Raw genomic sequence first — 27,214 nt, forward strand, 5'->3', positions numbered from 1 at the left:
ACAGCACACCGCCGCAGAGCTGTGGCAGGGGATGATGTTTTAGATGGTCAGCTCAGCTGAAGACCCTCACCCCTAATGTTTTAGTGGGTCAACAGCAGGCCATCAATCATACTTTACCTCTCCTGTATAACGTTTCCTCATCCTAAATACCTATGACATTCCCTGTAATTTTTTTGTACTCGTTTCAATGACAGGCTCTCTTAAGAGGCCTGTATTGTTATTTATCGTCACTACCTCCCTGAGTCGGTACTGGGAAATTTGCGCGCCCCCGCCTGCCTTTCTTGGAAGTGGTAGCCGTGGCCATCCCTCAGGCTCCCTCTCCAGAAGTGAACCCTGATTCCCCATTACCCGTGGTCACCATGGTAGGCGCAAAAAAGAACATCGAAAGTTGATAAAGCAGACATCTGAATAGATCTTCAACATCACGGGGACGTGCGATCAGCTTAGAAGTTATCTAGAGTTAACAAAGCGGCAGCAGGCCCCCACCTACAATTTTTTACATTGTCAGCTCAACGTCCGTTCCTCTTCCAAGTTCATTATCATCAGATGATAGTCTGGTCAACACAATCGTAATCACTGGGGGTCACATAACTAATTAGCACGGAGGAGTGTCTTTGGTTATCGGAATGAACCACACAAATCGACTCGATCCACACGCTCAAAACGGCCATGCACCACCACCCACAGAATCACGAAAAAGGTATCAATCTGTCAATCCTTTCTGTGTCCGGGTCGGGTGAGGCTTCCCGTGTGTAGTCAAATTAAGCCGCAGGCTCCACTCCTGGTGGTGCCCTTCCATCAATTAATTTAAGTTTCAGCTTTGCAACCATACTCCCCCGGTAAAACAAAGACTTTAGTTTCCCAGAAAATGCTTGGCGGGAAATGGGAATAACGCTGCAGGGGATCGTCTTTGAACCTCCAACTTATGTTGTTGATTAATGAAAACATTCGTGGCAACAAAGGTTTCGGCTGTGGTTCTGCTTGCGCCGGTGCAAGAATTTCACCTCTACAGGTACAATATGGATGCCACCGGCCGTTCCTCTTCCAATGAGTTCAGTTTGATTGTCCAAGAGTCCGGTCAACACAATCGAAACCACCGGCCGTCCCTCTTAGTCATGGCCCCAGTTCTGAAAATCATGAAAATTTTTGTCTGAACTTGCTCTTTATATAAAAGTAAATATACAGGAAAGAATGCTTTCTAACACTTTTTCATCTAAAATCGCTTTTATCTTCGGTTTTGTGAGTTTTATGGTCAGTCTGTAAAAGTGGCGTACAACTCGGGCAACATCGTTACCAGCAGCGACATTGTAGTCCAATATGCATCCAGACATCCTCCTCATGCTGTCCCCGACCCATTTTGGTGGTGTTTCCATCAATTTCTGACCTTTTCCTATGAACCAGGCACCCTCCCCTCTTCAGAGGTGCCTGGTTTAATGCTTGGGTCCTCCCATTGACTTCTATAGGGCTCGGGTGCTCGGTAGAGCACCCGAACATCCCGGTGTGCTCGGGCAGAGCACCCAAGCACCCGTGCATCGGGGTGCTCGATCATCACTAATCTCTAGTCATGACATTGTTTTCTGGAATTTTCCAGGCTTCTGTTCCAAGGCATTGTCAATGTGGTATATGTAAACCTCTGAGCCACTGGAAATGTGATGGTAGAAATAAAAACTTAAATAAATCATTGTTATTCTAACATTTCACATTCTTGAATTATAGTAGTGATCCTAACTGACTTAAGAAAGTGAATCTCTACTATGAATTAATGTAATGAATTGTGAAAATCTGAGTTTTAGTGAATGTGGCTAAAGTATATGTAAACTTATGACTTCAACTATGTATAAAGTCCATGCACTATACCAGGAACAAATATTACCACCATAGTGATTCAATATTTTTATTGCATACCTACATACTGTTAGTGAACAAAGCACAATATACAAAAGATCAATATTACCACTGATATCACAATAAAAGGCCCAGATAATACTGCCACATTATGACTACTAGTACTATATAATTACATAGTGTCTGAATAAAAACATCATACTATTACTAAATAGAATCCACAGTACAAAGACCAATACTATCACTAAACAGTGACCATATAGTGCTAGATCTGGCGAGTCCAACACTGGAGCTTTGCACACCATGTAAGTGAATATGAGAGATGAGTGAATCAATTATAAACTAATCAAATTTATTTAGAATTTCTGCAAAATTTGGCCTACGAACTAATCTGAAAGTTTTGTCCTTCAATTCTGGCAAATTATCCAAAATGGCTCCAGCAGGGCAGGGAAGGTAAAGAAGGTGGATCACATGATCCCAGGCAGGGCCCTGGTTGACAAGCCTGTTAATAATGCCTTAAAGTCAACTTCAGCCAATCAGAAGGGATGATGTTGACATGTGCCATAGGCACTAGCTATGATCCCAACCAAAAAGCCATGTGTATTCTGAGCTTGTACGTTAGTACGACAGGAAGATAACCAAAAAGCAATACAGCAGTTTAGCGTCAAACAGGGACATTGTTTGGGATAGTTTGTCATAATAGGTAGTTATTTAGATTTGACTAACTGAGAGTAGGGTCAAACTCAATATAATGTAATAGTGTGTGTCACAAGGGTGTAGCCATTCAATCAATATTTAAAGCTACTGTACAATTTATTATTTTCTTTTACAATACAGTTAAAGGGAACCTGTCTTGTGGATATTTGAATATAATCTAACTAATTATATACAATCATTAACTACTAAAAAGTACCTTAGATGTATTCACTTACTGGTGTGACAGATGGTTACCTCATAATATATACACAAAGATGCCGCATGCCGCATGCTAATGAGCTGATTTGAGTCCGGCGTGATGTCATTGAGTCCAGCGTATATTTAATTCAGAGCTATAGCCACTCCCCTGCCCACCTGTTGCTGATTCGTATGGAAAAAAATCTGTCAATCAGCAGCAGGTGGGCGGGGAGAGTCAGGAGCTCATGAATATTCAGGACTCATCATTATGAGCTGGAGCTTTTCAATACAAGATGTTGGCAGATTGACTGGGTCAATTAAAGAAAGTGACCCAGCATTGTGCTAAGAGAATCAGTCACTTATTTGTGTTGCCCTTAGTTAGGACACCATAAAACTGGTGACAGGTTCCCTTTAAATCCAATGACTTACAGTTGACATCTTATCTCATTGGAGTCATTCACTTTTCCTGTCTTTTCCATCTGGCACACACTGCCATTAAGACTTCAACCAGCAACGACTTGAATCTCTGGAATTTGCAACAAAGACATTTTTGCTTCCTCACTTTTTGGCTCCTCAGTTTTCCAGCATCCTCCCTAACTTTCCCCAACCTACACTAACTCCACCTCGCTGATATCCTCAATTCTGTGCCTTTTGCTGTCCCTTCTGCTTCTATTACTTTACCTACTGTGTGGCACAGTGCACTCAAATACTGCATTTCAAAAATAATATTGCCATAACTATATTCACCCCCCAACAAGTGACTCAAAGACAGAACCTCTGAAAACAATAATGTCATATAGGCAGTATGCCTAAAAATGATGGTGACAAACAAGTTCCCCTATATTGTGATTTTCTCAGTGCCCCAAATATATTTGAAGGTGATTGCTGTTTCAGATAGAGGTGGGAACTGGGAGGACCGATTCTGTATTGTTTATTTTGGCAACAGCTATAACCCATAGTCAAATATCAAGATCTGCATATCTGGATGGAACAATTACGATAATCCCTTGTATTCATCCTGGCATTCAGGGGTATAAATATAGGGGGTGTAGAAGTAGTAGTCTCAACTGGGTCCTAGTGCCAGACACAGTCTAATGACCTGTCTAATTCATAAGAGCACTCAAGTTCTATGAATACCAGGTAACGGATAGGGATACTAGGAGATTCAACATTGGTTGTGTCATATATTATATCTAACATCATTAGCCACTAGTCCGTGGGGCTAAGGCTCCTAACACAATACATTCTGCAGTATGTCCTAGAGGTTTCCATCTGGAGTTTTTCAGACATATAGTATGCTTTAACCCTAAGCTCCCAGGCAGGGTCGGATTGGGAACCTAAAGTGGCCCTGGAAAAATACCTAATAGTGGCCCCATATTGTAGAAGGGTCTAAATTGACAGAAGTCAAGGGGGGCAGCAATACCATAGTGCAAAATACCACCGCACAATATATTGCCCCAAAACTGTCCCTCTGAGTTGGCCATCAATAGAGGCCATTTTCTCTCCTCCTTTTAAGCAGGGTGCTTAGGAGGTGATATGCGGAACATAGTTGAATTTAGAAGGGCATGTCGCTGGTAGCTGATAGCTTATTATGTACCCAGCCAGCGGCAGAGATGGGTGCTTGGGAGCTCCCCTGGGCAGCAGCCCACTGGGAAATTTCCCTGTAAGGTCTATGGCCAATCCGTCCCTGGTTAAACAAAAATAGTATATGTTTTTTACTGGATGCCTCTATATGGAATAACACAGTCTACTGCACTTTTCCATGCAGCAAAATAATGACTACCTTGATGAATTTAGGCAAAATGGAGGTCAATTTGACATATTTTCCCTGAGCTATGTCAGTGCATATAACAAGTAGATCACTAAAAAGAATTCTGAAAAGAGCCTAATATAGATTCAGCTTGGTGTGGTGAACGTTCTTCAATACTGTTTCCAAAAGCTGCATATTCACCACTTGAGGGCTCTACGCAAAGTCTCTTGGAAAATACTGTTATTTTGAAGAAGCAGTATACTTCAAAAGTGGCTTTGTGATCCTAAGATGCTAAACAAGAATGCACTTTGTTTGCTATTCCATCAAGTACTCTATATGCAAAACTACAACAGTTGTTTGTGGTGGTCATAGATCACAGGAAAACCGGCTGTACTGTTTGCTTATTTGTCCTGGAATAAAGAGGAGCAGATCTGTCAGAGTTTGCTATCTCATGTATCTAAGTGTCCAAACTGTAATACACAGTATATGCTGTTGACAGGGACGCAGAAGTGTCAGGTCACTGGGCGGAAAACAATGCAAGTCTATAGATAATCACACAAGGGTAGAGAAGGTTAGAGGGACTCAAGAGAGGAAGAGCCAGAACACAAAGATACAAGAAGGTTACATGAAGTGAATCTGATAGGCAACCTTCCCTTTATGGACCATCCATTCTGCTCAGAGCTATAGTCACCAATAAGAGAATGAACTGGGGAGAGTGAAAGGAAGACAGCATAACAACTGCATATGGGGCATAGCCGCACCCTTTGTAGCACTGTATAACTAACATTATGGGGAAACTGATATTTGGGCAATATATGGTCTGTAATGTGTGCGTGGTACGGCTGATTGGAGTGGATTTGCTTTGCTGTGCAGCCCTGTTCACATCTGTGTACTGGTTTCCTTTCAGAACAGAAACCATGACGCAGTGCCAGATCTGCCATACAATGAATCTGAACAGTGCCCGGTGGATCTCTTTGGCTTCACCCCTAGCTCTAGGGAGTATATAGCGAGAGATCAGAGAGTAAGGAAGCTGTGCCTCATTCTCCTTCTTAGTCCCATGAAAGCTAAAGAGACTAATCTCTGCAAGATGTACAGAAAGAGAGAGAAAGAGGAACAATTGGAATCTGCATGGCCAAGCATAGTAGCCAGTAAGGTTATCTGCGACTACAGCCATTTAGATCTTACTGCTGTGAAGTACACCATGAAAACACCTTTCACACCTGGACATGTTTTGGCCAGATGTGCCTTCTAAACTAGTGATGAGTGGCAGGGGCTATATTCAAATTCGCAATATTTCTCAAATATTTGGGCGAATATTTGTCATATATTCGCGAATTCGAGATTATTTTCTTGATTGCGAAAAATCAGCAATGTAATATTTGCGTAATGCGCGCGAAATACAGGCGTGGGTCACTTTTGCTACATTTTCCAAGCTGCTAAAAGTTTCCTGAGACTGGATAAAATGGTTAGCATGGCAGAACATAAAAAATGGCTTTATATGCAGTTAGAGTGCTCCAATATATTCGCGATTGCGCTAATCGGCACTAATGATGCAAATATTTTGGCGCAATACATGAAACTTCACATTTTAGCAGGTCTGCATGTATGTATGGACAGCAGAACCTATCACACTACCTAACACACTGCACTGCAACAGCTACACTATATCAGGATATAACCTACACTGACTATCTCCCACTAACTATCTGTATTATATATATATATAAGCTATCTAACTAACTATCTAATGTAATGACACAGGAAAGCAGAGAGCACAGCAAAAACACTGCTGTCTCTCTCAGATATGCAGAATACTGCATACAAGGGCTGCTGGGGAGGTTCTTATATAGTAAGGGGTAGGCAACTTTCCTATTAGTTGCTAGGGATGTTGCTAAGCTCATACAAAGACATTGCAGCCTTCTCATTGGCCCACAAGCAAGAAGGGAGGTTACTGATTAAAAAAAAATCTAGAATATTCGAAATTACGAATATATATCACTATATTCTAAATATTTGCGAATTCTCGAAGGGTCGATATTCACGATTAATATTCACGATTCGAATATTTGCGCCCAACACTATTCTAAACCCTGTGTCCTGCAGTGGACAAGACAGCCACCATTGCAAGAGTACTATTGTCTGCCATAGATTCTACCTTTCACTGATCAGTCCTAGGGAGCAATGTTGTGAGGAAAGCCACTGTGATTCACTGTGACAGCCAAAGCCACTATCACTCCCATCCTCCCTTCCGGCCCCTCATGGGTTGCTGCATTTCCAATGCAGATGTGAACAAAACCTTATGCAGAAGAGTTGTCCTGTTCACGTATCGTGTATTAGGTAGACGTTGGCGTGATTTAGACATTAGCAGGAGGTCTTTCTAGTGTTTGCAAACATTTCAACCTAAAACATGCAACATTACCTTAGATATCGTCACCCTGAGACTTTTCTTGTGTACATTTTTGAACTCTACATGAGTACACATGTGGTTTAAGGTTTACCAGCTCTTTAAAATGGTGAGGACATTGCAACACATCCTGAAAGAGGAGAACCCTATTTATGGGTATATTTACTTAAATCCATACAGAAGAAAGATCATCTATTCAGGGAGTTGTCTTTATCACCAGCAAACAAATTCAGTCCTATAACCAAGATCTCATTTGCTGAAAATCTGTCAAATAAAAGGTCTCATTTGCTGAAAATTACTTGCAGGCCCATGCATCCCTGAATAAGGTTGTGACCTCCATAATATTATAGTTAAGACAAAAAACGTTTCCCATCCTTCTTCTGAGGAAGATCCAATTATTTTTTAAAGCTTTAACGTATAGCCTTTCATAAAAACAGCTTCTAGCAGTAATGTAAATTTGTCCTGGAAAAAATATTTTCATTCACTCTGAGCCTATACATGCTTCTTGCATGCTAGCTGAAAATCACATAAAACTTCTCAGAGGGAAACTTTGGCAGACTTCAACAGGGAAGTTTAGCTGCAGAACAAGGGCAAACTTTTTTTTCCCTCTGTAGCAGAGAGAAAAATTGGCCTATCTCGCAGGCAGTGTCAGAATATGGAAATGTTTACAAAATGCTCATTAGGAAAAGTGGGATTCAGAGATAGCAGCGAAATCTGGTGAGACGCTTCTAGTGTGGGAGATAAGGAAAGCTGGGATGCTGTAGGGACATGTTATCAAATTAGTGAAACCTGGCGTTTTTGAAAGGGAAGAAGAGAGGGAGGGAGAGAGAGAGCAAGGAGTGTGTATGTGTGAGAGAGAATGGTCACAAGTTTTAGATGAGTGTTTCCATACTTGTCAACTGCAGATGACAAAAGGACTGTCCCCTCAAGAGATTAAAACAGACACACCGGACACCACTGGCAGCTGAGATTATTCTGGAGCAGAAGCAACCACTGAACATGGATCCCATCTTCCTGCGGGTTTACGTGGTCCTGAGTTTACTGGTGCATGGCGTATCTTCTAGTCCCATCATGGGCTTGGAAGATGATTTGCCTTTATATGACGAAGTCCTCTCTGAACAGGATGGGGTCGATTTCAACTCCTTGCTGGAAACTATGAAAGATGACTTCCTGAAGACCTTAAACCTTTCCGGGATCCCAGTGCAGGCACCTGTCAAAGTGGAGCCACCAGAGTACATGCTGGAACTTTACAACAAGTTTGCAATGGACAGAACCACAATGCCTTCAGCCAACATTATACGCAGCTTCAAAAATGAAGGTAAGGCACAGATATAAACTTACTTGGAGCATTTCATTTAAATTTTAATTTTTCTGCCAAACAATCCAAAAGAATGACTTCTTCCTATATATTTTGAAATTCAAGATTATCTCGTAGCATAAGGCTTGGGAAATTTAGTTGTATTTTTGAAATTCTGCTAGCAATTTTTATATTTCTCTCAAAGGTTTCAGCTCTATGCCTCCTTGGCAATAAAATATTTTAAAAAAATAAAATGCTCTTGCTAGTTCTAGAAATGTCTTCTGAAATGAAGCCCGCCATGCACATCCACTGAGGAACTCTTGAAATGATGGAGAAGTCTGGGCAAACTGTATAGTCCAGAAAAGGGGCAGATTAGTTAACTTGTCACAACAGCAGACATCCCACAATCTTCTTTGACATTGGTTCATTAGAAAACAAGGTCCCTGAAGGTTTGACCACATGTGTAGCTCATTTCAGCTGTTCTGCTTTTTTTTCATGTACAGTCCTAAGTTTTCCATATACAGAATTTTCTTAATTAATGTACTACTTACAGAGGAATACGGTAGTCATCCACACTGAAATCCAAAGGAAACGTATAATTGCAAAACTATAGATGACATCCAAAGAAGGTGCATAAACATCCTAGGGTAGGTAAAAATTAATATTTCACATATATATTGTTTTTCTTAGTCATCTAACAGCCCCTCAACACTGAAGAAAAGCAAGACATGATTCTTTATATAAAAAAAATTTGCAATGGAAGAGTTAACCTCAGTTGGCTTGTACACGTGAAATTTCCTCAGAAGTTCCCATTTCTCTTAAATAGAGACATGAAAGTAGAATATCTCCAAACCCTACAACCATTTCACAATTTATTTGCTCACAAAAGCAAAACCTTCAAACTATCAGAGATTTTTATACAATAGTTCCAGCTGCTTCTCATCTCTTATATCAAGTCATCTCTCTCCAGGCTCACATAAAAGTCATTCTGTTGTGGGAAAGGCCTCACCTAAACTTCTTGCTGGAGGTTACAGTTGGGTATTTGCAATACAATGCTTTTCTTTTGCTTTTTTTTTGGAATCCAGTTTGACTTACTCAAGTTTTCAAATGTTCTTAAACTAAAGTAATCCAAAACAATTCTAACATTATACATAAAGCTTAAGCCATAAATATAGTACTAGGCTGTATTCACATGACAGTGAAGTAAAAACAACCATTAAAAATGGTTAAGCTGTCAGTTCTTCATGGCCATTTTTTCATCCATGTGTCACAAATTTTTCTTATCCATTTCCTGGCCGTCTGTTTTTATTGTCATTTGTCATCCGTCCAACATTGGTTTTTAACGCCTGCTAAAAAAGAACTCATGAATATTGCTGGCTTTTTTTTTCCCCAACCCCCTGAAAACACCCAGAGGATGGTCACAGGATCACCCAGGCACCATTTTCACTGGCTTTTACAGCATAAGAAGCTTCCCTGCTTCTCCTCAGCATTTCATAGGAACCAACCCATTTTTAACGGTCATCAGACAGATACCATTCTGTAGACCGGCCATCAAAAACAAAATAAGATACAGCCTATTTTTGATGGCCAGTACTCATAGTCCATTAAAACAACAGATGTGTGAATGCTTCCATAGACTTCCATTGTTTTGAAAATTACCATGTGACGGCCATTTAAAAAAACTGCCATTATTTGCTGTAATGTGAATATAGCCTTTAAGGTAAAGCATTTCTTTTAAAATTGTTGTACAGGATTGGAAAAAGGGGCACCACTTTCACCTACAGGCTGTGCCTGGTATTGCAGCTCAGCCTCGTTTAGGTGAATATTATGGAGTTGCAATACCAATCAAAGCTCATGGATTATTGAGCCAATGGTTTCCAGCATAAATCAAACCTTTTCCTTAAAGAAAACTCATATTTTCCTTATACTTCTCTGAGGTTGGTTGGTATGAAGATCAAAGGACATTGTACAGACCTTCATAACCTAAAATGGCTGAAATGGACAGTAATGGTTTCAGTTAAGCTATTATCAGTCACGTAGCTATAGTAGGTGCAGAGCTAGTAGTCACACCTGGGTTATAGTGTCCGAAGGGTCCAGCTTGTTATGTGAGATACATGATTATTATAAATGGTACATGGTGGGTGGGGGATCATGCCACAGATTTTGCATTGAGGCCTTGGAGCTTCAAGTCACACCAGTGATGGTTACTTTATATGAAATGCCAGTTTGCATTTACTGTCTATTGCCAGTTTAACTTGCTTTCTTAGCTGACGCACATTTGCAAGTGCAAACTTTTAACACAAATTATATCCAGGCATTTTATTATTTCCAATTGAAATTGTTTTTTTCCCCCATTATTTTAAGAAACAACATCAAGGAATGTAAGAATTCCCATTCACGTTCAACCCACTGTGTGAATAATAGAGATGGGTGATGAGGGATTTACAGTATGTTTAACAGTAGGACTAGTGTGGGTGGTATACTTTTGATATGCGCTGTCAGATTACATATCAATGTACGACCTTAAATATGCACTTGAGGGTAGTTACATATTAACCCTAGTTTTAGAACACAAAGGGTGTTTTCCAGAGTCAGGCTGGCTTTCCCCCAGAATAAATCTGTAAGTGTATGATACAGCACGTCTGTCTTTAATTATGGTTAAACTTCTCTTGCTCCCCAGCGGGCTATACATTCTGAAAAAGTACAGTACACTCGATAAATATATTACATGGACATCATGCATCCATTTCTTTGCATGCAAAATCTCATTAACACTATTATATTCCTGGACCCTAAGCACTAATGGTCTTCAATTGCACAGACAATGGAGTAACCGAAAAGTTAAGTACTGCTTCCCTTTACTTGGAGCATTCCTATAGACCAAGCACCAAAAAAATCATGAACCCCTATGTCTCACACATTCTAGCAATATCTATAAATGTATGCCCCCCCCCCCCCCCCCCCCTTAATATTTGAGATTTTGGGAGGTTATTGTGGACAGAACCTGGGAATTACACTTTTTCATTGTTTGCCGTCACACATCGTTGGTGTCCCTATGGAGGTTAAGGGTTGTCAGTGAATAATAAACTAGATTTTATGTTCCAAGGCCGGTTCCTGTCAAATCCAGTCTTTCTACTTTTGACACATTACTTTTTTTTTTTTTTTGCAGCTCGTTAGTATGTTTTATTGGACTTGGGAAAAGTGTGCGGACTGAGCTGCGATCATCAGACTGTATTCCCAAGGACTTTCTAAAAGCACTTTCTAAGAGTAACAGAACACTCTGTTGGATTGTGAGGACCATTGTATCATCCATGGGCTCCTTTATATAGAATTGGCACAAGAAACGTGTAGCTGGATGAGACGCAGTCTGGAAACCTATCACTAGAGAAAACTTTCTTGTCTGTTCCCATTACAGAGGCTGTCTACCTAATCATGTGAATCTCTCTGAAGGACAGTCTTCAATAGGCAGTGATTAGCTTCTAGGATATGACACCAAAGTTGTTAGTGCGGTTCCATCATTGACTGGTGGTAAACCTGCAAGACCTTGATGGTAAAACCTTTAATTATGAATAATTTATCGTGAATGAGAATGACATCTCATGTAGTTTCTTGTCTTGTTACGAATTTACCCAAAATATAATTTCCCCAAATCTGCTGATCCTTTGGTATTTTCTCTGCTTGTGGTTTTTATAGTCGATTGTGGCCAATGAATTTTAATCTAATTCAGCCTGACTCATTAGGAAACAGTATAAAACTAGCCTCTCCTAAGACCGAATGACACATCACATAAAATAAACCTGCCCGTAGTGTTTTGAATCAGCAAGTGGAGACTGTAACTATGTGCAAGTAGCCAATGGTTTCCTGGGACTCTTCATTACATTGTCACAGGAACATAGAGAGGGACTGCTAGATCCTAAGGATAAGGCCACAAAGAGCGGCCGCTCCTTGTTAAAGTGCAGTTTTACTGTAAATTGCCATGGATTTCGACTGTTAAATGCTGTTTACATGCAAAAAAATTGGACCCTAGTAAGTATTCAGAAATTGCGCCAACTCATGGTAAAACCATAGGGCAACAAGGTTTTTAGCCATATATTTGCTGCTAAGTATGGCCATATCTAAGTGTGGCCTTACTGCAAATGATATGTAAAGATATTCCTTCTACTTTCCTGCTCATTTAATGAAATAACACTCTAACAATCTGCCATACAACACATATAAAACAGACTATTAAACTACAACTTTCAGACAAAGGCTCTTCGTTTTCCTTGAAAGCCAATGGGGTTGATGAGACAATATGGAGGCCTTTGTATGAATTTGATCAAGGTCATATAAATAAGAACTATGGGAGACATTTATCAAATCAGATACGTCTGTTATGTGGTTTAAAAAAGTCGCAAGTCATGGCGATTGTGACGTTTTTTGCAACATTTGGTGATCCTCATCACTTTTCAAAGTGGCTTATGTTTAAGGACTAAAAGTGAGATTAGACCTGGATTATGGCTCATTTACTATGGCTTTTGCAAAAAAGTTGCAACTTCACGCCAGAAGACCCCCTGCTCTACTTTAACACATGTAGGTGTAAACCACATTGCGCTCAAGCCAAATATATTATTAAGGTACACCATTTCATAAATTTGGTGCAGACACGTAAAGCAAAGACAGACTTAAAACTGACACAAAAGCAACCACAAATGATAAATGTCTCCCTATGGCCTTGATTCGTCTAGGCCGGTGTGTGCCTTCTGGTCCCCCGCTGTCAGCGCTCAGAGCTGCATTGAAACACATTGTCAGGACTGCTGTGCATGTGCACATTAGTCCTTTCTATTATGTTAGCACTGCAGTCTGGACTGTGCATTTCAGTGCAGCTCTGGGCACTGAAAGCAGGGGAACGGGGGTCAGTAGGAAAATAAAATATAATGATCTGGACTCCTTATCTGAAGTTCTACTCATGTATCATTGTAGATAATAGTCCAAAATCGGGTTCACAGATTCCCTTTAACCACCTCAGCCCCCCTAGCTTAAACACCCTTAATGACCAGACCACTTTTTACACTTCTGCACTACACTACTTTCACCGTTTATTGCTCGGTCATGCAACTTACCACCCAAATGAATTTTACCTCCTTTTCTTCTCACTTATAGAGCTTTCATTTAGTGGTATTTTATTGCTGCTGACATTTTTACTTTTTTTGTTATTAATCAAAATTTACCGAAATTTTTGCAAAAAAATGACATTTTTCACTTTCAGTTGTAATTTTTTTTTTAAAAAACGACATCTATATATAAATTTTTCTCTAAATTTATTGTTCTACATGTCTTTGATAAAAAAAAATGTTTGGGTAAAAAAAAAATGGTTTGGGTAAAAGTTATAGCGTTCACAAACTATGGTACAAAAATGTGAATTTCCGCTTTTTGAAGCAGCTCTGACTTTCTGAGCACCTGTCATGTTTCCTGAGGTTCTACAATACCCAGACAGTAGAAAAACCCCACAAATAACCCCATTCCAAAGAGCACCTTTAGGATTTCACAGGGCATTTTTTACACATTTTGATTTCAAACTACTTCTCACACATTAGGGCCCCTAAAATGCCAGGGCAGTATAACTACCCCACAAGTGACCTCATTTTGGAAAGAAGACACCCCAAGGTATTTCGTGATTGGCGTAGTGAGTTCATGGAAGTTTTTATTTTTTGTCACAAGTTAGTGGAATATGAGACTTTGTAAGAAAAAAAAAAAGAAAAAAAATCATCATTTTCCGCTAACTTGTGACAAAAAAAAAAAAATTCGAGGAACTTACCATGCCCCTCACGGAATACCTTGGGGTGTTTTTTTTCCTAAATGGGGTCACTTGTGGGGTATTTATACTGCCCTGGCATTTTAGGGGACCTAAAGCGTGAGAAGTAGTTTGAAATCAAAATGTGTAAAAAATGCCCTGTGAAATCCTAAAGGTGCTCTTTGGAATGTGGGCCCCTTTGCCCACCTAGGCTGCAAAAAAATGTCACACATGTGGTATCGCCGTACTCAGGAGAAGTTGGGAAATGTGTTTTGGGGTGTCTTTTTACATATACCCATGCTGGGTGAGAGAAATATCTCTCTAAAAGACAACTTTTCCCATTTTTTTTATACAAAGTTGTCATTTGACAGAGATATTTATCTCACCCAGCATGGGCATGTGTAAAAAGACACCCCAAAACACATTGCCCAACTTCTCCTGAGTACAGCGATACCACATGTGTGACACTTTTTTGCAGCCTAGATGCGCAAAGGGGCCCAAATTCCTTTTAGGAGGGCATTTTTAGACATTTGGATCCCAGACTTCTTCTCACGCTTCTTCTTTATAAAAGGGGGCATGACGAGTTCATAGAAGATTTTTTTTTTGGCACAAGTTAGCGGAAATTGTTTTTTTTTTTTTTCTCACAAAGTCTCCCTTTCCGCTAACTTGGGACGAAAATTTCAATCTTTCATGGACTCAATATGCCCCTCAGCGAATACCTTGGGGTGTCTTCTTTCCGAAATGGGGTCACATGTGGGGTATTTATACTGCCCTGGCATTTTAGGGGCCCTAAAGCGTGAGAAGAAGTCTGGAATATAAATGTCTAAAAAATTTTACGCATTTGGATTCCGTGAGGGGTATGGTGAGTTCATGTGAGATTTTATTTTTTGTCACAAGTTAGTGGAATATGAGACTTTGTAAGAAAAAACAAAAAAAATAAAAAATCTATTTCCGCTAACTTGTCTGAATGGAGCCTTACAAGGGGGGGGGGATCAATGACACCCCCCTGTAAGGCTCCATTCAGACGTCCGTATATGTTTTGCAGATCCGCGGTGTTCGTGTTTTGCGGATCACGGGTCCGCGGATCCACAAAACACATACGGACGTCTGAATGGAGCCTTACAGGGGGGTGATCAATGACGGGGGGTGATCACCCCATTTAGACTCCCTTATCACCCCTTTGTCATTGATCACCCCCCCTGTAAGGCTCTATTCAGAGGTCCATATGTGTTTTGCGGATCCACGGATCCATGGATCGGATCCGCAAAACACATACGGACGTCTGAATGGAGCCTTACAGGGGGGTGATCAATCACAGGGGGTGATCAGGGAGTCTATATGGGATGATCACCCCCCTGTCATTGATCACCCCCCTGTAAGGCTCCATTCAGACATCCGTATGTGTTTTGCGGATCCGATCCATGGATCCATGGATCCGTAAAACACATACGGACGTCTGAATGGAGCCTTACAGGGGGGTGATCAATCACAGGGGGGTGATTAGGGAGTCTATATGGGGTGATCACCCCCACTGTAAGGCTCCATTCAGACGTCTGTATGTGTTTTGCGGATCCGATCCATGGATCCGTGAATCCGCAAAACACATACGGACGTCTGAATGGAGCCTTACAGGGGGGTGATCAATGACAGGGGGGTGATCAATGACAGGGGGGTGATCAGGGAGTCTATATGGGGTGATCACCCCCCTGTCATTGATCACCCCCCTGTAAGGCTCCATTCAGACATCCGTATGTGTTTTACGGATCCACGGATCCATGGGTCGGATCCGCAAAACACATACGGACGTCTGAATGGAGGCTTACAGGGGGGTGATTAATGACAGGGGGATGATCAGGGAGTCTATATGGGGTGATCAGGGGTTATTTAGGGGTTAATAAGTGACAGGGAGGGGGTGTAGTGTAGTAGTGCTTGGTGCTACTTATTACAGAGCTGCCTGTGTCCTCTGGTGGTCGATCCAAGCAAAAGGGACCACCAGAGGACCAGGTAGCAGGTATATTAGATGCTGTTATCAAAACAGTGTCTAATATACCTGTTAGGGGTTAAAAAAATCGCATCTACAGCCTGCCAGCGAACGATCGCCGCTGGCAGGCTGTAGATCCACTCACTTACCTGCAGTTCCTGTGAACGCGCGCGCCTGTGTGCGCGCGTTCACAGGAAATCTCGCGTCTTGCGAGATGGCGCGCATATGCGTGACTCTGCCTGGGTGAGCCGCCTCCGGAACGCGATTCTGCATTAGGCGGTCCGGAGGCGGTTAAACAGAACCAGCAGGCCAATCTGAAGGCAGCGTGTTATAGAGCAGGAGGAGTTGAGCAGATTCATATACATTTTTGTGGGAAATATTTCCGGATTGTATTTTATTCATTTAATGGGGACCAGTCACCTCTCCTGACATGTCTCTTTTAGTAACTACTTGCATTCACCATGGAATAACAATTCTGGAGCATCTATTCCTATGATTCTATTTTGTGCAATTTCTCTATTATTCCTTCCAGAGGTTTATGAATGAATTGCTTGCCATTTGCAATAAAGATCTGAGTGGATGTTTCCAGATCTTTTTACTGATGAGTGATGACCTGTCCTCTGGATAGGTCATCAGTATCTGATCGGTGGGGGTCTGAAACCCGGGACCACTGCTGATCAGCTGTTTTAGAAGGCACCGGCACTCACAGTAGTGCTGTGGCCTCTCTCAGCTCACCAAGCACAGCGCCGTACACTGTGTAGAGGTTGTGTTTGGAATCGCACCTCAGCAGCATTCACTTCAATGGGGCTGAGCGTCGCCTAGATCATGTGAGGTCAAAGGTGATGGACACTTTCTGGTTACTTTTGACCATGTTTGTAAGATGATTATATAGCACTTACTAATATAGTCTTTGTTGAAGTGATGTGCCATTTTCTATATTTCATAATGTATTCCCCCTTGTTTGCGGTCTTTTGTGCTGTCCACACAGAGGTCCTGTCCATAAAATGGCTGCTGATGGAAGGTCATGTGATCAGGAAAATCTGACCTCCATGTCATGCCTCTTCCATTGAAATACATTGCACCTGTCATCTGCACTTCACTGTTGGGAGTTTAGTTCAGGTGCAGTGTGTTTAAATGGAGGAGACATCACATAGAGGTGATCTGTCTGGTCACATGACCCTCCATCAGCGGCCATTTTATGGACAGGACTGTGAACTGCACAGAAGATTTGCCTAACAAGGGGGCATAGCTTATGAAATACAGCAAATAACACAGAATATGGATAAGGCTATATTAGTAAGTACCATATAATCATCTTACCTACACACTGACCACAAGTAGCCGGAAAGTGGCCAACCCCTTAAGGCTACATTTACACGAACGTATTTTGTTTCAGTGTCTGACCCATTTTTTTTTTTTTGTGGATAGGATGCATACCCATTCATTTCAATGGGTCAGCCAAAAATGCGGACAGCACACCGTGTGCTATCCACATCCGTATGTCCGCTCTGCAGCCCCGCAAAAAAAATAAAACATGTCCTATTCTTGTCCATTTTGCGGACAAAGATTGGCATTGTTACAGTGGAACCGCGGAAAAAATGTATGCCCTACGGACGTCATCCGTTTTAATTTGAAGATCGCAAAACGCATACGTCGTGTGAATGTAGCCTTAATCTGCTGATATTTATATTGGCTCCAATATTTACAAACCTCAGTGATATAAACTGTTTCTTTGGCATGAGCCAAGTTCTTATGTTTTTACAGAATATGATGGCAATGTAACCTCGGAATTACCTGCTAGTATATCAGATATGTGTACAGTTCGTCAATAACCCAGTGCACCCCCAGTCAAACAGTCAGACAGCAGCTGACAACACTCTTTCCCCCATAAATGTGTTTAGTCATAAAGCCCTTCCTCTGGTTTACAGTAACAGCGCTGATGTGTGACCATTTCCACAATTAACCAAACAAGAACCTCGCTGGGCCTCTCTCTTTCCAGGCTCCAGACCTGATTGTGATTAAAACTGCATTAGCGGTTCACTGTTTCATCGCTTTCATATGGTCATTTATTTGTTGTAATTAACAAAGACAGTCTCGTTGCTGATCATTTTTGATCACTGTCGATATGTGCTTTCCAAGGATATCCATTCTCTTCTACATGCCATAACAATTCAAGCAATTACACCCTCCTGGTTCAACTGATCAGCTCCATCCACATAGTCTACATGTCTCCCTCCAGATAGTCTTTAGTTACATCCAGATAGTCTTCATGTCTCCATCCAGATAGTCTACATGTCTTCCTCCAGATAGTCTTTAGTTACATCCAGGTAGTCTTCATGTCTCCATCCAGATAGTCTACATGTCTTCCTCCAGATAGTCTTCAGCTACATCCAGATAGTCTACATGTCTCCCTCCAGATGGTCTTCAGCTCCATCCAGATAGTCGTCATGTTCTATTAAGGTGTGTCTTTGGGCTCTTTGGCCTCATATCCAATTAACCTATGGGCATTACTAAGTTACAAATTAACTAATGAGCAGGCAGTCCATTCTGAAGGCAGCAGGTAATGAAGCAGGAAGAACTGAGCAGACTGATACAGTTTCATGGGAAAATACTCAGTGTAACAGGTCATCTATTCATTTAAATCTCTGCTCATTCTGTTATTAGGAGTCCGGTGGGTGGTCTTATCAGTGATTGACAGCAGCACACTCATACAAGGAAGATGTCAATCACTGATAGCTCCGCCCACTGGACTCCTAAGCCCAGAATAAGCAGAGAGTTAAATGGATAAATGACATGTTATGCTAAAACTTTTCCCATGAAGCCATGTATCAATCTGCTCAGCTCATTCTGCTCTATAAAACGCTGCCTACCGATTGGACTGCATTGGTAATGTGACAGGGATTGGTTGAATTATATTCAACTAGCTACACCCTACTGGTCCCAGTGATCAGCTCCACTATAACGTTCTTCATGTTTCTGAGTTATTAGTTTTTGACCTCATATACATATATGTCTACCAATCCACTTAAATCAGTACTCCCAGAAAAATTAGTATTCTCTGACCTGTTAGAAAGGTACATGATGTAATCATTAGTGAAGGTAATCTTCTTACCAGTGACTTTATTTGTGAGTTATAAACTCCCTTCTGATCCTCAGCTGTGTCATGTGACTAGCTCTTTTCCTCTCCAACTGACACAGGACAGGAAGTCAGTTACTTTTCTATTCATTCCTATAAGACCGACATTGAGGCTGTCATAGGAATACATAAAGAAAATGACTTCCTGTCCACTCATAAGATGCTGTGTTATTTGGAAATTCTGATTGCTGGTCACATGACACAGCTGAGGATCAGAAGAGAGGGGATAACTCATAAATACAGACACTGGTAAGAAAATGTACGTACCATTCTAACAGGTCACAGAATTACAAATTTTTGTTGGAGTGCTACTTTAACCTATTGGCATTACTAATAGACCCTGCACGTCGATCAATCAGATATTTGGGTGTAGCGCTGCTCCCACAGACTTCAATGCGTGCAGTGCTGTAGTAACAATCTCTACTGTTGACAGTGCTCATAGTTCCGGGACCTACTGTATTTCTAGTGCCAGAGCTGCTCTCAAAAAGATGATTGGCAAGGTGTGGGGTGTCAGCCCACACTTAAAGGGAATCTGTCACCAGTGACCTCCCTATTCAACTGTTTGTATAAACATAGCTGCGTTTCACCTGATTAAAACGCTGTTTTTATTTTTTATGAGTTGAGTTATGACCCTTTTTCTTAATATGCAAATTAGACATTTTAATGCACTAAGACTGCCACCATTGCTCTTGTTGCACCCAAGATCCACTTCTTTTTGTGACCAACCATTTTCTGGCTGCTTTACCACTGCCTGACCCTGTCAATCAAAGCAGCGAAGGAGTGGAGCTTGACTGCAACAAGAGCAACGGTGATGCTTTCATTGCACCAAAGGCCTAATTTGCATATTAAGATAAAGTATCATAACTCGGGAATGGAGCCTTGGATCAATGAAAGAAAAACAGTGTTTTATTAAGGTGAACCACCGCTATGTATCTATGCAAACAGTTTCATCAGGAGGTCTCTGGTGAAAGATTCCCTTTAATAAAAGCTGAACAACCCCTTTAACCCTTTAATGACCGCCGATAATGGTTTCTACGGCAAGGGGCTTTATTTGTAGACTATCAGCTTTCTAGGACTAGAATAAGCACTTCACGGGCTCGGCTCTCACAGGAGAGCTGGGCTCCTGCTCTATTGGTCCGATTTCTCAGAAGCGCCCATCCAATAGTGACCGTGGCATATAAGTGGTTACAGAGGGAGTAGACCCCCTCTGTCTCCCGTCAGCACCCCACGAATGAGATCGATGTCTGTACATGGCAGGCTGGAGCTTAATTAAGGCCCCAGCCCCGCCTGCAGGGTATCCTAGCTGGCCACGGCTCTCTGGTGCAGCCTGTTGGTGACTGTCAGTATAGCAGTGACAGCATAATTCTTTGCAGTGCATAAGCAGTTCAGAGAATGATAAAAGCAATCAAATGTTTGCCCATTAAAGTCCCCTTGTGGGTTAAAAAAAGTTTAAAAAAGTTATTAAATGCAAAAATTCCAAGTTAAAAAACTACGGTACATATTTTGCTCTATTAAAAACACTTTTCAATGTTCAATGGAAAAAAATACAAAAATAAAATCCCCTCCACGTATTTTGGTATTGCCACATCCACAAAGACCCACACAACATAATTATCTTTCTTCCCGACAATCATCTGCTCTATCTAGCAGTGTAAAGGGACCTTAAGAAACAAAGAGACTAATGATTTTATGAGAAGGCTAAAAATAAGTTATAGAGTAAGGAGCATACATAACATATGGGAAGCTCCTGCTGGTGCTATGGAGCCTGTGGAAATAGAGATACTACTCCAAAGCCCCTTCCAGCTCCTCCATCGGTGGGGACCCTCTGTCCAAGGACATTAATAAATGGGTATGAGATACTTGGTGCTTGGTGGTCTTCTCTCCTACATTGGATGGGTCATTGGTGAACAGGACTAAAAACAAGAAGGACGAGCAGTTTTTTTCTATTGGATCTCCCACTTCTGTGGACATTTCTGGATAAAATATTTCACCCTACAACTTACATTCAAATAATTTCCTAATTTCCATTACCATGAATATTGGAGTGAATAAATGGCCAGTCTGCTTCAACTATGTACAGACTAGACCTTCATTTATCTAGTCAGATACAACTTTTTTCCAAACATCTGAAATTCAGTTTTACAGGCTACGTATGTAGACAATGTAGTTTACTTGAAATAATTTCCTGCATATGGAAATCATGTTGAACTAAGAGATTAAGGTCTAACAATTCACAAGGTATGTTATTTGTTAGCGAAGAGTCTCCACAATGCACGATCTGTGGCACCATGTCAATTCTGCAGATGCTTTAATCTAAGGCACACCACCATATGTTGTAAATACATACGTTCTCCTGCTTCAAACAAGTGTGTGAATGTTGAGCACACAAGTTCTCAGGCAGGAAAGGTGCTAACAGCACGGGACTGAGTCGGGGCAGTGAGAACAGACACTAAACAGACCTGTCTATTCAGCTGGACTATTTCAGGGCACCTGCTGTTAGCAACTACCAGGGTGGGCAGGGTCAATTCGATTTTTTTGTGGGATAGTCATCATAGATGGAGGTTTCTCGTTGTCAGACACAGTTTGGTATCATACCTTGCTAATTAGTTATAATAGGCTTACATCTGCTTTATGTTTGCTTGAATATTAGGGTCACTGAATTTTACTAACTATGCTTGAATATTACACAAACCATATCAAGTTTGTCATAGATAGGCTAATAATAATAATAATGGGCTAACAATCTGAATATGTGAGATTGTTTGACAGGTTTTTCCAGGAGTATAATATTGGTAACCTATCCTCAGGATAGGTCATCAATATCAAATTGGTGGGGGTCCGACTCCTGGCACCACCATGATCAGCTGTTTGAAGAGGCAGTGATGCTCTGGTGAGCACTGTGGCCATTTCCTAGACGAGTGATGTCATATTCATCAGTCACATGGCCTATGTGCAGGTTAGTGAAGCAAATGGACCTGGGCTGTATTATCAAGCATAGCTCACCAGAGTGCCATGGCCCTTTTAAAACAGCTGATCGGCAGGGGTGCCAGATATCGCACCCCACCAATCAGATAAGGATGACCGAGCCTGAGAATAGGTTATCTATATTCTACTCCATGAAACCCCTTTAATCCAATCAGATCGGTTACTATTGATATACAACCCATAGTACATTAATGGAGGCACTTATAATAATAATGGTCTGTTTCTCTACAGCTGAATCCATTATCAAAAGAGGGGAAACAAAGCATAACAGTTGACCTATGGACAATCAATAGAGCTGTATGTGCTCCACCCACACAATAGCCATGCCTGGATGTAGTCCTTGGCTTTAGAGAAAGGCCTATGCAATGCCAAGTATTGTACACAAGCTCTGAAAGTGGCACATGGAAAGCAGATTTATAAAACTGACTAAAATAAAAACTGTGAGCTAGCTTTATCCAAACTAGTGTAAAGGAAAACTGGCTTAGTTGCCCATAACAGCCAGTCATATCCCACATTTCATTTTTCAGACCTTATTTGGAATATGAAACCAGTTTTGATAAATTTCTGTGTTCCTACATGTACAGTCAGAGGAACTAATAGGTAAGGTATCAACCCATGGCGAGCTATGGTTGCCATATTTTGGGTCCATACCACACACATCAGCCGTGAGATCATCACTCAGTGTTGAACAAAATGCTTTGAAACATTGTGGAGCCATCATATGTCCCCATCGTGTTAAGTGACTCAAATTACATCTTTATAACTACTACAACCACTTCAAGTAGTAAAACGGATAGCATTTGTAGACGGATCCGTCGGATGCGGATCCGTCTCACAATTGCATTGCAATACCGGATCCGTCTCTCTGGTGTTATCCGTAAAAACGGATCCGGTACTTATTTTTTTTCACATTTTAAAGGTCTGCGCATGCACAGACTGGGAAACCGGGAAACCATTTTGCCATAAAACTTGGTGCCGGATCCGGCATTAATGCATTTCAATGGAAATTAATGCCGGATCTGGCATTCCGTCAAGTGTTCCAGAATTTTGACAGGAGAAAATTCTTCTGCCAAATACCGTAAGAGTGACTGAACTGAAGACATCCTGATGCATACTGAACAGATTGATGCATTAGGATAAAACTGATTAGTTTTTTTCCGGTATTGAGCCCCTAGGACGGAACTCTATACCGGAAAACTTTAACGCAAGTGTGAAAGTATCCTAACACAGTTTCATTAATCTCCCCCATGTTGTCCAATCTGTGGCTTTCTTTCTTTATGGCTCGTCCTCAACTGTAGACTGGCCCATGGGTCATTCATAGACATGGCTGGATAGTGACGTATTACTATAAAGACCTATAAATGTAATTAACTATAAATGTATTCTATTGATATGACAGATTTATGACAATTTTATTTTGGCTCATATTCTAATCTATATATATATATCTTCTAAACAGATTTTTCCATGCCATACAGCGATGTCCCAGAGGTGAAGAAATACCCTCTGCTCTTCAATGTGTCTATTCCCCACCATGAAGTCATAGTAATGGCTGAACTTAAGCTCTACATATTGGTTCCAAGGGACAGGGTGCCATATGAAGCAGTGAGCAGAAAGATTACTGTTTATGAAATCCGCAGCAATGATAAAGGAGAGAGGAAAGTGGTGGAACTGGCCTCCAGGCTGGTATACAAAACAGTCAGTGAATGGGAAATGTTTGACATCACTGAGGGTGTACTTCGCTGGAGCAGATCAGAATTCACTACCCGCTTGCTGGAAGTTCACTTACAAAATCCAGATATTGACCTCGAAGGTGCAGTGGATTCAAAGCTGGACATAGATGTGCGACTAGAAACCAAGCATGAACCCTTGCTGGTTGTTTTTTCAGATGATCAAAGCAGCGAAAAGAAAGAAGAAAAGGAGGAACTGAATGAGATGATAAGCCATGAACAGGAAGTAGGCCAAGAGAACTTAGAATTTGGCAGGATAGGTAACATGCCAAGCGAGGAGTCCTTGCTGCAGATGAGGTCTAACATTATCTATGATGCCAGTTCTCGCATTCGAAGAAATGCAAAGGGAAACACTTGCAGGAAGACCTCACTCTACATCAATTTCAAGGAAATTGGTTGGGACTCATGGATCATTGCTCCAGCAGGTTATGAGGCTTATGAGTGCCGAGGTGTTTGCTCCTATCCCTTAACAGAAAATGTCACGCCAACTAAACATGCCATTGTACAAACTCTGATCCATATGAAAAACTCACAAAAGGCATCTAAAGCTTGCTGTGTAGCAACCAAACTGGATCCTATTTCCATCCTGTATCTGGATGCAGGAGTAGTTACTTACAAGTTCAAATATGAGGGCATGGTAGTCTCAGAATGTGGGTGCAGATAGTAGTCTTTGGGAGAAGGTGGCTTCTTGTAAATTTGTACATTTTGTATTTCCTTATTTAAAGAGTTTATTTAAGATGTGTGTACAGTTAATATATGTTTCTAGAGGTCTACTATGAAGTGCAAAGCCTCCGCTTGGTCCCCTTACAGCTGTAAGGTGTCCTTATGCCTTGCGGTCTAGAGTATCCTTGGTTCTGTAAAATCAACACTGCTGATAATTTCATCTCTAAATGGGACGTAACTGTAATATTTTTTGCCAATGAAGCAATGTGTCACTTTGATAAGCAGATTTATTTGTATATCTTGTTGTGCTGTTTTTGCTGGCACAGTTCATAGGAGTCCAGCAACAGGAACTGAGTCATAATCATTTTGGATCCCCCCAGAGATCTTTCCCCTGACTAGAAAAACTTAGCCTCTCATATACGGGTCAGTATGAAAGATTTATCTTCTTAACCAAAGAAATCAAAAGCCACACAATACAATAATGTCATATGGTGGAGGCAAAAGGATTATGTCTGCATCCCGTTAGATAATTTATTTTCACTGTTAGAGCTCAAGCACACAGCTGTACTATGGCGCCATAATGTAGCTGTCATATAGGTGTATGAGGCCACTATAGGCGTCTGATTTCATACAGACACATTAAAGTCTCTGAGATTCTGTATGACTCCATCAGAAAAATAAATATGGCATGTTTCGTCGGACTGTACAAAGGAATCATTTCCTAAAAGCTTTGTGATAGTGTTCATGAGTCCTAAGGTAATATCGAGACTTGTGGCTTAGGATAGTTTCAGACTAGCATTATGAGTTCCGGCAGAATGTTCCTACTAGCCTGCCGGACCTCTCTGGATGTGGCACTGCACACAGATGTTTTTGTCCGGCCAAATCCTGTCATATTTACTCTCTGCAGGTCCCCATGATAGTCAATGGAACTGGCGGGCAATGCGTTAACATCTGCCAATGCCGGATCCAGAGAGCTCTGGAAGGCTGTTCTCTGCCAGAACTCATAACCTTGTTGTGTAAAAAGTCTTAGGCGTAATAATTATTATTTTTTATCCAGAATTTTCCCTATTCATATCAAATACTTCCTACTCACACTGGCTTACTTTAGGCCTGTAAAGGCTAACCTCCGGCACTCCAGCTGTGGTAACACTAAAACTCCCAAGATGCAGACTTGCTTGACTTTTTTCAGAACTCCAAAGAAATGAATGGAGCATGCTGGGAGATGTAGTTTCACCACAGCTGGCGTGCCAGAGGTTAGCCATCACCAGTGATGGCCAGTTTGCAGTGTTCGCCAACGAACACATGCGGGCTGCCATCTTAACTCACAAGTCCGGCGATGCACAGGTAAGCCGTTACCTGTGCCTGTGCCGCGAGGCGGTCTGAAATCAAATGAGGTTACCGGGAGCAGGCAATTCCGAGAACAGCCGCCGGGGGCCTTCATCAGGCTGTTCTTGGAAGTGCCTGCTCCCGGTGCCCGCATTTGTTTCAGACCGGCTCGCGGCACAGGCACAGGTAAGGGCTTACCTGTGCATCGCCGGACTTGTGAGTTAAGATGGCAGTCCGCATGTGTTCGTTGGCGATCACTGCTTTAGGCTATCCAACTATACAGAGCAGACCCCTTTTTATCAGATAGCATATTGTGATGTTCACACTGAGCATCACACAAACAAGTGTATTTAATGCAAAGCACATCCAAAATCCCAGTGGTCTGCTTCACAGCCTCTGATTGGGTTAAACACTGATGGACCTCTTAAGACTTGCTGAACCCAATTGTCATGTCAACATCTGGACCTACCAGATGATCCTCATCCTTGCAAATTAAGCAATCAGCATTCATTATTCCTGCAGAAGATAGGAAAGTTCTAACAGTAGCCTGTGTTAATTTCTCCATTGGTGGAGCATAGTCATGATGCCATGATTGGTTAAATTAAACATTACAATGAGAGGTGGTATGTTTGGTATGATCTGTAAACTCTCTGACTCATCCTTAAATGTTAACACTATGTATATCAATTGTTATCAATATGAATATTATCTTTATTCCTTGTGCTCTTATTAGCATCCAGTATATGCCAATGAGATGAACTGTTGGAGCCTGAATTATGTAATAAAGAGTTTGAAGAGGTTGTCAGGGCAGAGGGTCTCAATTCTGTTCCCAGCTGGTCTCTGCTGCGACCAGAGATGGACTGAGCAGGCACATACAGGCGGCTTTTCCTGTGTATCGGGACAAGACTAGAAAGTTAATATCAGTGGGGATCCAGTAAGTGTCGAAACGATACCTAACAAATCTCTTATGCAATTACTGGATGCTAATAACATTGCAAAATATAAAGATAATTTTCACGTTGAAAATACAGCAGAATTCCCTAAAATTGGATTTTGTTTTTGATCTCTGTTTAGTCTCTTACTCCTGCTTTTGTGATTCCCAATTACCTTGCACTAAGTAATGCAGAGTTATCGCTAGGCTTTCTTGTGTTCAAACCCCCTGGCCAAGGCTCGTTGGCTGCTCTTGGGCCCCAGTACCCAGGGCACATGCCCTACCAACCACACACCCATAAACATTTTTGGACTATAAGATTGCCAGACTATAAAACTTTTACTGTATAACATAATTCTGACACACTTTCAGCCCAGCAGCCTCAAAGCTTCCAATGACTTTTATTTAGAGGATGTGACATTTTGTTATTGTGTAACTTTTTCCCTAGTTTATGGGCTCTACAGCATAGTCGCAGCACACGTGGGCTGTGTGTGCCAGT

The 27,214-nt window shown here is 41.4% G+C and overlaps 1 protein-coding gene across 1 annotated transcript; it reads left to right on the plus strand.

The window, feature by feature from the left end:
* The first annotated feature begins 7,644 nt into the window (after positions 1 to 7,644).
* Positions 7,645 to 25,708, plus strand: BMP10 (bone morphogenetic protein 10). Its single transcript, XM_040415801.1, has 2 exons — positions 7,645 to 8,211; positions 23,525 to 25,708. Exons 1-2 carry the CDS (start codon positions 7,893 to 7,895, stop codon positions 24,457 to 24,459), a joined length of 1,254 nt encoding a protein of 417 aa, XP_040271735.1. The 5' UTR covers positions 7,645 to 7,892; the 3' UTR covers positions 24,460 to 25,708.
* The last annotated feature ends 1,506 nt before the right edge of the window (positions 25,709 to 27,214 follow it).

Source organism: Bufo bufo, chromosome 1 (assembly GCF_905171765.1).
Source record: "Bufo bufo chromosome 1, aBufBuf1.1, whole genome shotgun sequence".
In the NCBI taxonomy this organism is placed as follows: domain Eukaryota; kingdom Metazoa; phylum Chordata; class Amphibia; order Anura; family Bufonidae; genus Bufo; species Bufo bufo.

What these genes read in the sequence shown, in the direction of transcription:
- BMP10 (XM_040415801.1), top strand. Translation starts at nt 7,893, where the DNA reads ATGGATCCCATCTTCCTGCGGGTTTACGTGGTCCTGAGTTTACTGGTG. An exon ending in ACGCAGCTTCAAAAATGAAG is followed by an intron (nt 8,212 to 23,524) that starts GTAAGGCACAGA and finishes TCTTCTAAACAG; the next exon opens with ATTTTTCCATGCCATACAGC.